General features: G+C 38.2%; 1 protein-coding gene across 2 annotated transcripts; it reads left to right on the forward strand.

The window, feature by feature from the left end:
• The first annotated feature begins 449 nt into the window (after positions 1-449).
• Positions 450-6798, forward strand: LOC113296682 (myb-like protein X). Of its 2 annotated transcripts, XM_026544991.1 has the most exons (4): positions 452-727; positions 938-1773; positions 3844-4885; positions 5210-6798. In XM_026544991.1, exons 2-4 carry the CDS (start codon positions 1696-1698, stop codon positions 5800-5802), a joined length of 1713 nt encoding a protein of 570 aa, XP_026400776.1. In that variant the 5' UTR covers positions 452-727; positions 938-1695; the 3' UTR covers positions 5803-6798. The 2 variants fall into 2 exon arrangements, with proteins under 2 accessions (XP_026400778.1, XP_026400776.1); XM_026544993.1 differs by having other exon boundaries at positions 450-1773; positions 5285-6798.
• Positions 6799-12834: the final 6036 nt, after the last annotated feature.

A 12834-nucleotide genomic window follows, 5' to 3' on the forward strand; every position in this document is an offset into this window, starting at 1 on the left:
TGATACAAATTGATTTCTGTTAATCAACACTTACTTCATCAAGATACCATCTCTAAAATTTGAATAACTTACTAACAAAATCAGATTCAGCCGAAAATCAATTGTACCATATTCTTCTAAAGAGTGCTTATTCAACATTTTCATATGATTAATTAAGTAGTTAACTATCACTATAGTATCACAACAAACTTATTTAGAATCTCATCTCTCGATAAAATCTCAAATACCAAAAACAACCACAAATATCCGTTCTATTACAAATTTTATCTCATAATCTCATGCATAACTTCACATCACATGTATGAGTCATATCCCACAAACCACAATCAAACAAGTGAACGGTCCGATCACTACAAATGTACATTTACACACTAACACGTGGAGTATGGAAAGTATATTGAGATGGCCAAACTCAATTCTCCACGCATGTGCTTTCAGTTTCTAGGGCTTCTTCTCTCCTCTTCTGAATAAACAAATTCGAGCATCCCATCCCCCTTTTTCAATCTCAGTCTCTCTATAAATACCCAAAGGCCATTACCCTTGGAGTCTTCTCTTCCCTTCTCAGGGGCGTTTTTGACAAGCTGCAGAAGAGAGAGAACAGAGAGATAGAGAGAATTCTTCATCACTGCGTATAACTTCCGAACCCATATATATCAATCAAAAAGGGGTCCGAAGAAGAACAACAACATTAGAAAACCCAAACACAGAGATTTTTTTGATTATAGAGGTAGTGGGGGTGATTCATTCTGAAGGTCTTCACAAAAAAATTTAAAATTGATTAAAAAAAATTCGTGTTTTTTTTTTGCACCATTTGACGTGATTCAATCGAGGTTTAGTGTTAATTTCATTGGGTTTTTTTAGTTAGGGTTTTGGTAGACAGTGGTGTGAGTTTTAGCTTGATTGTGTTTTTCTTATTTTATTTTTGGGAATTTTTTAGGGTTTGGGGGGCTGGCTGGATCATCTAGCTGTATCCAACTTGTTGTTTTATGAACTGTTTGGGTCAAAATCGGGGTATTGAATAAGGAACTCAATTGGATGATTATTGATAAGTATTGTTGTTATTCTTCAGACTACTGTATTCAAGATCGGGATTGGGTTTTGGGTTCTAAAAGTTGGGATCTTTGTACCAGTTTTGGATTTTGAGTTTGGGGTATGTTTTCAGACTTTGAATCTTGTTAATAAGAGAGTTAGAAGGAGATGGTAAAGATTTTACCCTTTTGGTCATGGAAGAAGATTGCACTTTAAAATTCAGTGAAGTTTTGGTCGATTCAGAATTGAGTTTTTACAGTGATTTTCTACGAATCTGGAAATGCCCATGACATTGGTGATATTCCTATATCGACCTACAAGATCAGAGTTTACTAGTGGCTCGTCTTCGTCGCTTAAGAAACCGTTTGGATTGACTTAAGTTTAGTGTAGTTTTCATTCTTAGAGTAGATAGATTTGATTTGTCTCGGTCTGTGAGTTCGGTAGTCGAATTCGTTGAAAATTCTGAGTTTACTTCTGTGTCTGTGATTCAGTATAATAAGTAAGACAAAATTGAGAGTCTTATTGAAATTGGAAATGAGTGCGGGGACATGGTGCATGGACAAGAGCAACGTTGGCGGTTCTGTATCTTATTGGTACTAAACCTAGGTGAAGATTATTTGGTCGTCAAGGGAAGCCCAAAGAGTGTTGATTCCTGGATAACCTGCAATGTCTCGCTGCTTTCCATTTCCTCCACCAGGATATGAGAAGAAGACTAGACCTGACGATGTAGAATTACTAACAAAGGTGTACTTCAATTTCCCATTTGATATCTTTGCCTGTTTTAATGCTTATGCTGTTGCTTATTTATCATGATCCCTTGGTTAGTCCGGGGTACTTAAAATCTTAATTACTGACTACTCTATACCACTTAATTCCCAAATCAATTAAGATGATTTGTGGATGATTCATGACTTAAGTGACCTTACTGATTATGTTGTTTTGTTAATTAGACTATGTGTACATGTCTTGATTGCTTGGATAGTCCTCCTTACTAGGATGTTGATTTGTTGGAGTTGCAACGAGTGAAGTTTCTTGAGTGTTTTCCCTTGATTGAGTTTTGGACATTGAATGCTTATGCAAGTCATCTTAGTTACAATATTAGCTCCTCATAGGGATAGACATAATTTGGGGTCTGAATGTATGAAATGATCGTCACATAATATAATGGTAACAATTAAACGGTCATTGAGTAGATAATGGCTTACTGTATCTGTTTTGCTGTCATTTAGAATTCAAGATTGATTTTAGCTGTTTTGAAATTTAAAAGCAGCCCAAGTAGCAAAGTGAAACACCTTCAACTCACATAAATGATGTTACAAAATCGTTTCTGCAACTAGTCATGTCATATCTGTAAAGGCTATACCTACAAGTATTTACTTGAGATTTTGCTTCTTCAGGCATGAGATTTTGTAGGATTTCTTAATAACTTCCTGAGAGCTGCAAATTATTTCTAATAGCGAACTGTTATCGAACTGATTTCGATGTTTTCATGCTTCATTGTTGGATTGTTTGTTCTTAATGTGATAATTTTACAGTACATTCTGCTTTTACAGTTTATATTGCGACTGTCGCTGCATAATTAGTAGGTCACACAGGAAATCTCGGATATATAAGCTATGAGGGCATGGAGGTGATTCCACATATTAACCATTGAAACATATGGATCTTTTTTGGTCACTGGATTGGTGCACATCATTCCTCTTATTTTTTTAGTCTTCTTCTTTCCTAATTTCTTAAGCCCATGATGATAATGAAATTCTAGGATGATATCACCAATCCACTGTAACATGAGTCGTTTTCAATTCTTTCTTGTAATTGACTACAGTATTCCATCAAGAAGATGTCTTATTTGCACTTTACTGCGATAAGGATCATCTTTTCATATTTGTTCATCCAGTGTTTCTGACACTGTTGTGAGGAGAGGATCATCTGTGGCATGTGAATGGTGTTTGCAGATATAGTCTAGTCCATACAGTAGATATAACTGCTAGTACTTATGTATTGGAATGTATAAGAATAAGAATTTGCATCAAAGGAAAATCAGTAGAATTTCTTGATTTACCAAGGTCAAGCAGTCTGATTAAAAGGCTTGAAATTCTCTTGTATGCCACATCATTCAATGTTCTGGGCAGATTTTTCATGATTTGCAATAATATTATGTGCAATCTATACAATACATGGCAAGAGAGGAGGAGATCTTGTTTATTAGATATGTTACATAGGTTTAAGCCTCTATATATAAGCTATGAGGTAAACCCTGGTTACATATAACTTATATATCTAATGAATAAGGTCTCTTCCTCTCTTGCCTATCTCTCTGATCTTCTCTATTTTAGTTTTACTACCTCAAATAGAAAAATGTCACGATTACAGTATTATTACATTGATTTTATAGTTGTCATGTGTGCATAACCATGTAGCAAATATTGGATTATCAGAGATGACTGCTGTTCTCATTAAGTAATATAATCGGATAGTCTGGTTTCATGTTTTTGTTACATGGGGATTGCTACGTGTGAGTTCTTTCACATGTTGGAAAACTTCTGTGTTTAGAATCAAGTTAATGTTTCATTTATTTTTGAAGTGATCAACAGTAATGAAATAACGCATGATTCTTAATTTATGAATTTGTTGTGTGGATTCATTTGACTTGGCTTACCATTGCGTCCTAAGTCTTTCTGAAGCATGCTTTCTTATGTCTATGCTTGTAGTATAATACTGTCAACCTAGTTTCATTGCATACAGTGGTATATCATTCATATGGAGCAATTTGTGATTTTCGGCTAGCTTTTTCTAACTGTTAATGCTGTACAGGAGAAGCACAAAGAGAAAAAGCACAAGAAAGACAAGAAGGACAAGGACAAAGACAAGGACAAAAAAAGAGAAGGTAAAGAAAAGAAGGATAAAGAGAGAAGCAAGGATAAACATAAAGAAAAGAAAGATCGGAAGGACAAGGACAAGCACAAGGACAAGGACAAGGACAAGAAGAAGGATAAGGATGGAGATAAAGATAAAAGCAAGATCTTGGCTGAGAAGAAACCTGAAGGGATACCCGAGGGTCACATTGGAGGGAGGCCAGTTGAAAACTTCCAGCAGACGTGGGAGATTAAGAATCCAAAATCTGCAGATGTTTTGGACAGGGGCATTGGTGATGAAGAGAGGCGGACAGGAAACCACATGGTTGAGACTTTCAATGGGAACGATAAGTGGCGTATTGAAGGAATTAGCAGAGTGGCGGAGAAGGATTTTGAGAGAAGAGGTGAAGCGGACAAGAAAGTTTTTAATAAGCAACCAGATGTGCAAAGAAAAACAGATGTGGAAGGATGGACTGGTGGTGCAACGGTCCAAAGTTTCTCCAGGTTGGACCAAAAAGGAACGGGGAAAGATAGCAATGTTGATAAGGGCCATGATAGAAAGGGTATTGGACAGAGGAACTTTGATGGGAAGGCAGTTACTGGAAATGCAGTTATTGGAAATCCAGTTGTCCAAAACTTCACCACTGGAACTGATGAAAAGAAAATCGAAGGAGTGGCCAGATTGATAGACAAGGATGCTGAGAAAGTGAAAGAAAAGAGTAAGAGCAAGGGTTCTGATGATAAACATAAAAAGCGGGAGAAGAAAAGCAAAGGAAAGGACAAAGACAGGGATAAAGAGAAAGAAAAAACTAAAGAGAGGGAGAAAGCGAAGGATAAAGGCGGTTCATTAAATAACAAACAGGATAAAATAATAGGTAGTGGCAAAGATATTATTGATACCCTAAAACCCCTGCCATTGCCAAAAGACATCAATAATGGTGCTAGTATGGAGGGCAGTTCCAGGAAAAGGAAGGAGCCAGAGGCAAATGGGTTTTTACATGGTGAGTCTTTTGCTTTTACTGTACCATAGATGCACTGGGGCATCCTAGGCGTCATTCAGTGGGTGACAACTTGAGCTTCTTGTGCTCGATGAAGCCAAGTGCCGCAGTACATCTATGATGCAGTATTTTTATCTATCCCTTTTCCTTAACCTGCATTTTGAGCTCACAAATTGGAAATGTATGTTAGTTCCTGATGTTTTTGGTATGGGTTAACATTGTTATTGCAGCATATATGATGCCTTTTTATATATAATGTATGCTCTGTTAGCTTCTTATTAGTTTACTGGAGCTTTTATGCTGCATTTGTTTTGAATTTTCTTACAGAAAATGAAAGTCGGCCTAATAAGTTGCTGAAACCTGTGCTTCCCGTTCACCCATTCGTGGAGAATGGACTTCCAGAAAATGAAAGTCGGCCTAATAAGTTGCTGAAACCTGTGCTTCCCGTTCACCCAACCGTGGAGAATGGACGGAAGTTGGAGCCTTCCCAAATTGCTACCCAGGGTGCTCCTGAAATTAAGCAGGGGCCAGGCAATCACCTTAAGGTGGACAGTAAGGAACACAAGGTTAAGGAACACAAGGTTAAGGAACACAAGGTTAATGGTTTAACAGAAGCACAACCAACTTCTATTAATTCCACAAAGTCCTCACTTGTCAGTTCACACGCTAGTGAGAATGGTGTAGCATCTACAAAACCGCCACATCCAGACGCCAAGTATTTAAGCCAGATTCTTACGATTCCTAAAATGGAAGAATGGTCTGATTTTGATGACCAGGATTGGCTGTTTGGTGAAAACACTCAATTAAAGAAGCCCCGTGATGAATCTTTTGGGGTTGAGGAGAGACCGCAAGTGTGGGCAGAAGCTGTACGAATAGAGTCTGCTGATGTCTGTGCTTTACCGTACGTCATTCCTTACTGATTGATGTTCAAAGAATAGTGGCAATACAGTTATCTTCACCATTCTCGGTGTTGTGGTAAGAGGGACCCAGTACCTACCTTTTGAGCAGGTAAAGCAACATCAGGGTGTCGGGATGGTTAGTTTCTCCCGCTGCATTCTCTTGTCATATTCCGTGTTCTTTTCAGTTATCAGGTATGAATTCCATCGACCTTCTATTGCAATAAGTATTGTTTCGTGACATTTGTCATGAAATTTGCTTTTATATGGAATCATCGTCATCATATCTGTCGCACACAAATTGTCTGGAAAGTAGGGTCAACTTGGATTAGGGAGCGGGCTTTTGCTTCCCGATCTGTGTAAGTAGTAACCAATTGTGAACACTCTCGAAGTGATCCCTGGAAGGATAAATGTTACATACTACAAAATCAAGTCCCTAGAGCAAAGTTGAAAGAACGGGGGAAACATGATTGAAAAGGGGATGCCTAAAGCTGGTGGCGAAGTTTTCATATTTCTCTTTTATGTAGAAGCTTTTCTAAGATCTCTTTAAGTTTAGATTTTCAGAAAAACTCGAGTGGTCCTTGCTACACTACCGACACAATTTTGATTTGTATCATATGAATCGTTAATCAGAAAAACATAAGCTACAATAGAGTGAAAAGGAAACCCAAAAAAAAAGTAACGTGGCACTCTCATTCAATTATGCCTTTGTCTTTGATCAGTTTTGGTCTTTTTAGTGTACCTCGTTTTTTATTCTTTCTCCATTCTTACTGACATAATCTGCTGCAGAATTATGTATTGTTGATTCTAAATACTGTGTTCATTGTTGACATAGATTACTAATACATCGAATTAATCTCATCACTTCTGATAACTGTTGTTTGTTAGCTGTATGTTCGAGTGAATTGACATGTTGTAAAGATGTAAATACCTTCCCATTGACAAGGAAAGGAAAATTGTATTGAAAAATTTAAGCATTTGAAGGAAAGATAAACAATCCGACTCTTTTTTGTAGCAAAATTTAAGGGTAAGTGAGGTGTTGTACAATTCTTTCTGTTTGACATCCAATTGAGCTAGGTAATATGGTATCTGCCATGCATTTAAGCATTGTGAAGTTTCCAATTCCCCTTGTAAATTTTCACATGAACTCTTTGGAGTGTCAGGGGAGCATAGATTACCAGGTGGAATTTTACCGGGATGTTATCCCGACAGACTGAGAATAAACTAAAATCAGGTGTACCATGATACCTATAGCTGGACCCTTAGGCCTGTAATGAAAAAGATATCGCAAGTCAGTTTTTCAAAGCTCAAGTTTCCACCTGAACTTTAGGTTCGGCAGCATTATGTTTGTAACTGGGTTGTATCAGTAGTTGATGGTATTTTTACTAGACAGGAGTTTTGAGTATATAATCATCTGAATGGGTAAAGAGGCAGACTCCAAATCATTTCCAAGGTCCAGTAGTAGCCTTTATATTTGAATTGAATTTTGAAACAAAATCTAACAGTGGTGCAACTCCAAAGCAGGATTGTATTTATCATCAAAACGCAAAGCATTGACCTTCATAATCACTTGTCAACTTGCCATCACAAGTATATCTTTAACTTAAACAAGCATATCTTTCTTGGAACCGTAACTCTTCCTGCATGTCTCCAAAAATTTCTATGGCTTGTAGTTACGGTTTGTATTAAATTTTTCTGTGGCTCAAAACTTTATTTTCAAATAGATGTTTACGGTTCAAACATTAAGTTTATATACCAACCGTAGTTTTAGTTACGGTTGGTTTCGATCCTCAACTTACAAAACGTAAATAATTACGGTTGGTCTCGATTTTCAACATACCAACCGTAACTAGTGCAATAACTACAACCATGCACATAGTATGTTACGGTTGGAAAAACTAAACGACTTAACAGTCATAAATTAGTTACGGTTCATCTCGAAGATTTGTCTACCAATCGTAACTGGTTTTACAATTGGGTTTTTTCTAAATTTAACCAGTTACGGTTGGTAGTTCATCAATTACGAACCATAACTACTAATGACGGTTGGTTACATGAACAATTCCAACTGTAAGTATCTCTGAAAATGTAAAAGTTTTGATTTTTTTTTACGTACTTTAGATAATTTTGAGCAACAAAAAGCTAATTGGAACTAATTTAGAGGTATACTTGGTCATTTTCAGCCACTAGCTCTTCACTTTGTTGGTTAATTTCTTCAATCAAAACTTAGGGTTTCACAAATATAAAACTTTTATTTTTTTAAACTCTAAAACTAATCTGATTTTTTTTTGTTTTAGAATAAAATATAATTGAAACTTGATAATCATCATTAGTTAATTTTAATTAGATGATCAACACTAAACTATGTAAGGGTCAATTAATCATTATCAAAAAATTTTTTGATAAAGGGCTTTTGAAATTGTCATAACCCCCTTGTATGAATTAGCTACACTGTAGCCCTTATCATTGTTGTTGAATGTCTTTAGTTGAACACCTTGTACGTGTGTCTGGCTCGTGTTGACCAGACCACTCGTTTCTCTTTTATTCTTTCTTGTAACCCTAAACTAGACAGTGAAGATTTTATTTTGAGTTTTATCTCTGCTGCCTCTCTGAGGTTTTTATTTTCCAATCTCTACAACGTAGATCCTGTAGGATTGAACCCTAATTTAGCCTATTGTAGTGTAGATCACTACAAGTGGTATCAGATTAGGTCTTTCCTTGGCACGTAAAATGGCCGACGACACTAGATTGAAGCTGTTGGATGACACTACTAAGCAATTGAGTCTTGATTTACAGGAATTGTGTGAGGAAGTTCAATCACTTCAATATGTGAAAGGAGATGTGCAGACAATGAAAACTGATATTGCAAATCAATTTCAACATTTTCAATCTTCTATAGACAAGAAGTTTCAATTGCTTTTCGATAAACCAGTTTTTTCTCAGGGGTATAATCAAGGCGGTGAAATGCATCCTTCATGGGAAGATGGAGAAGTACCAGATCCTTCGTCTAGTAACCACTTCCAGAGTTATCAACCGGTTCATCATCATCGGATCATTCAAACTACTCAGATGGGGAAAGGTCAGTTTTCCAATTACAGACCTAAGGTGGATTTTCCACGTTTTGATGGCACTAACCCTAGAGCTTGGATCAGAAAATATAAGAAATACTTCTTTCTACACCCAATGAATGATGAACAAAAGGTGCACATGGCAACCATGTACTTGGATGGAAAAGCAGATGTTTGGTTCCAAGACTACCAAATAGGTAAGGGTATTTTGTATTGGGAGGATTTCATTATTGATGTCTGCACTAGGTTTCAAGAATTAGGCCATGATAATGTTGTAGGAGAATTCAATAAACTAGATCAAACACATTCAGTTTTGGAATATCAAGAAAAATTTGAAGAGTTGAAAGCTCTAATGTTAGCAAAGAACCCTCCACTGACTGAAGATTACTTCATTCATAGTTTTATTAGTGGGATTAAAGAGGATATCAGAATGGTAGTACAAATGTTTACCCCTAGTACCTTACAACAAACTATTTTCCTATATAAAAGGAAGGAGTGTATCATGGAGAAAGCAGCTAAAGCTCAGCCAAGAAATTCAAGCAAATTTTTCTATGGGGGGAAGCCACTACCCATCTCCAACAAACCTCCTAATCTTACTCCCTTAGTCACTACCCCAATTGTTACCAGTCTAACAACAAGTCCTAAACTACACTCTGTGAAGAAACTCATTTACGATGCGCAAAGAGGGAGAAAGGATTGCGTTATGACTGCGATGAAGCATACACAAGAGGTCATAAATGAAATAAACAACAATTGTATATGATTGTGGCAGATGATGAGGATGGATCTCAGTCTGTAGAGGCAAAAGAAGAATCTAGTCCAACTATTGTGGAAATGGAGGAAGAAATGGAGATATCGGTGCATGCCCTGGCTGGATCAATTTCACATACAACCATTAAAATCAAAGGGTTGGTCAAGAAACAAGAACTTACCATCTTAGTAGACAGTGGAAGTACCCATAGCTTTTTGGACCCAAAAGTCGCACATCAGAGTGGAAGTTTGATCAGTTCTACGCAACCCCTACAAGTGGCAGTCGCCGATGGTAACAAATTTCTTAGTCAGGCAAAATGTCCTGCGTTCAATTGGAGTATGCAGGGTCATACATTCTCCTATGACTTGCACATCCTAGAGTTGGGGGGTTATGATATGGTGCTTGGTGTGGACTGGATGCGTGAACTGAGTCCTATGGTCTTTGATTTCAAGAAACTGATCATTAAATTTCAGTACCAAGGTAAGGAGATCGAGTTAACAGGCCAACAAGAAGAAGCTTTTTTGTCTCAAACGTCAGGCTCCATGCTGAAAAGATTACTTCAAAAAGGCACGCATGGTCTCATTGGTCAGTTTTTTTCTCTAAATGCCACTACTTCTTCAGAGGTCATCGAGGCGCCAATTGCTGGAGTACTAGAGCAGTTCCCTACCATGATTAAAACACCTACAACACTGCCGCCTGAGAGAGCTCATGATCACCACATCAACTTACTTCCCAATGCTACGTCCTCAAATATGCGCGCTTACAGAGTACCGTATCTGCAGAAAGAGGTGATTGAGAACCTAGTCCAAGAAATGTTACAAGCAGAGGTCATACAGCTCAGCCGTAGCCCTTTTGCATCACCAGTCATCTTAGTCAAGAAGAAAGACGGAGGGTGGAGATTCTGCGTCGACTATCGTAAGCTAAATGCGATCACAATTAAAGATAAGTACCCTATACAAGTTATCGATGAGTTACTTGATGAGTTATCTGGTGCTACTATATTCACCAAACTAGATCTTCTTGCTGGGTATCACCAGATTAGGGTCTACCTAGATGACATTTCTAAGACTGCATTTCGTACGCATCACGACCATTATGAGTTTCGAGTGATGCCCTTTAGGCTCATTAATTCCCCTGCGACTTTTCAATCACTCATGAATGATATTTTTCGCCCATACCTTCGAAAATTTATCCTAGTTTTCTTCGAAGACATACTTATCTATAGTAAAGACATGGCTTCAAATTGTCAGCATCTTCATATTACACTCTCTATCCTACACAGTCATTCTTTGTTTGTTAAGCGTAGTAAATGTTCTTTTGGCCAACCTCAAATAGAGTACCTAGGTCATGTAATCAGCAACAAGGGTGTCACAGCTGACCCAGCCAAAATCGAATGTATGGTGAACTGGCCTAGACCAACTACCATTAAGGGTCTCCGTGGGTTTCTAGGGCTGACATGTTATTACCGTAAATTTGTCAAGGACTATGGGCTTATTTATCAACCACTTACAACATTGCTTAAAAAAGGCAATTTCACCTGGAATGCGGTTGCAGAATCAGCTTTTGAGCTACTCAAAAAAATAGTCACTTCTACTCATGTGTTGGTGTTACTAGATTTCAGTAAGGAGTTTACGGTGGAAACATATGCCAGTGATACGGGTGTTGGGGAAGTGTTAATGCAAGATGGTATACCTATTGCTTTCCACAACAAAGGATTGGGCATCAGATATACGACCCTGTCCACTTACGAAAAGGAGTTGTTGGCCATTGTTCTTGCAGTCACAAAATGGAGAGCTTACTTATTGGGTTCCAATTTTAAGATTTTTACAGACCATCAAAGCCTCAAGTTCTTCATGGAGCAGAAGTTGCACACTTTACTCCAGCAGAAATAGCTCATCAAGATTTTGGAATATGACTACACCTTGTACTACAAGAAAGGCTCAGAGAATCGTGTAGATGATGCTTTATCCCGTGTTAGTTGTTCTTCGCTATCTGCAGCTCATCGCAAATGGCTTAATAGCTATGAAGCTGACCCAATCGCCTTAGATTGGATTCCAAAGCTTATTGTTTCTCCCCTAAATGTTGTGGGTTATACTTACACTAACGATGTTCTGAAGTTGCAGGGTAGGATATATATTGGTACCACTGTTACAGTTCGACAAAAAATTCTTGGAGTTGTTCATTCCTCAGCCATTGGAGGTCACTCTGGGATACAAGCCAGTTATCAAAGGGCTAAATCTTTTTTCCACTGGCCTGGCTTGAAGAAAGACTTGATGGAATTTGTCCGCAAGTGCCACATCTGCCAACAACATAAGGTGGAACATCAGCTACCTGTTGGTTTGCTACAACCATTACCCGTACCTGATCAAGCGTGGAAGCATCTCAGCATGGATTTCATCTCTGGTTTGCCTAAGTCTGAGGGCAGAGACGTCATTCTGGTAATTGTTGACCGATTCACGAAATATTCCCACTTTATTGCATTGAGTCACCATTACACAACTCAAACAGTAGCCAAGGTCTTTATCAACACCATCCTTAAATTACATGGCATCCCTGAAACTATTGTTTCCGATAGAGATACGATATTTTTAAGTGGGTTTTGGCAGGCATTCTTCCAAGCAGTGGTACTTCCCTACATTTGAGCAAGGCTTATCACCCGCAGACGGACGACCAAACGGAACGTGTAAATGCTTGTTTAGAATCCTATCTGCATTGCATGTGTATCTACAGACCAGTCAAGTGGGTCTCATGGTTATCTCTTGCTGAATGGTGGTTTAATACTTCTTAGCACACCAGCTTAAAGCTAACACCCTTGCAGGCTCTTTACGGTTATCCTCCACCACAATTTGGACTACACGCTGCTGGGGCCATTAACAATCCCTTGGTAGAGGATTATCTACATCATCTAGCTATTATGACAGAGGTGTTGCGCCAGAATCTTCTTACTGCTCAACATCGAATGAAACAGCAAGCTGACAAGGGCAGGGTCGAGAGATCATTTGTAGTTGGTGATTGCGTATATTTACGTCTTCAACCATATAGACAAACATCTGTTCAGCTCCGCAATAATCTCAAGCTAGCAGCCTTTTGGTCCTTGCAGGGTATTAGAAAGAGTTGGAACTGTTGCTTATCGACTTGAATTACCTGCTTCTTCTCGGATTCACCCGGTTTTCCACGTATCACAATTAAAGAAGAAACTTGGCCAAGGGCTTCTTCCACAGACAGTGGTTCCCACTC

The sequence above is a fragment of the Papaver somniferum genome, chromosome 7 (genome assembly GCF_003573695.1).
Source record: "Papaver somniferum cultivar HN1 chromosome 7, ASM357369v1, whole genome shotgun sequence".
Lineage (NCBI taxonomy): Eukaryota > Viridiplantae > Streptophyta > Magnoliopsida > Ranunculales > Papaveraceae > Papaver > Papaver somniferum.

Excerpts from the sequence above, each read along its gene's own strand:
- LOC113296682 (XM_026544991.1), top strand. The coding sequence starts at position 1,696 with ATGTCTCGCTGCTTTCCATTTCCTCCACCAGGATATGAGAAGAAGACT. Across the intron at positions 1,774-3,843 it reads ATGTAGAATTACTAACAAAG|GAGAAGCACAAAGAGAAAAA; the intron begins GTGTACTTCAAT and ends AATGCTGTACAG. Across the intron at positions 4,886-5,209 it reads GGCAAATGGGTTTTTACATG|AAAATGAAAGTCGGCCTAAT; the intron begins GTGAGTCTTTTG and ends ATTTTCTTACAG.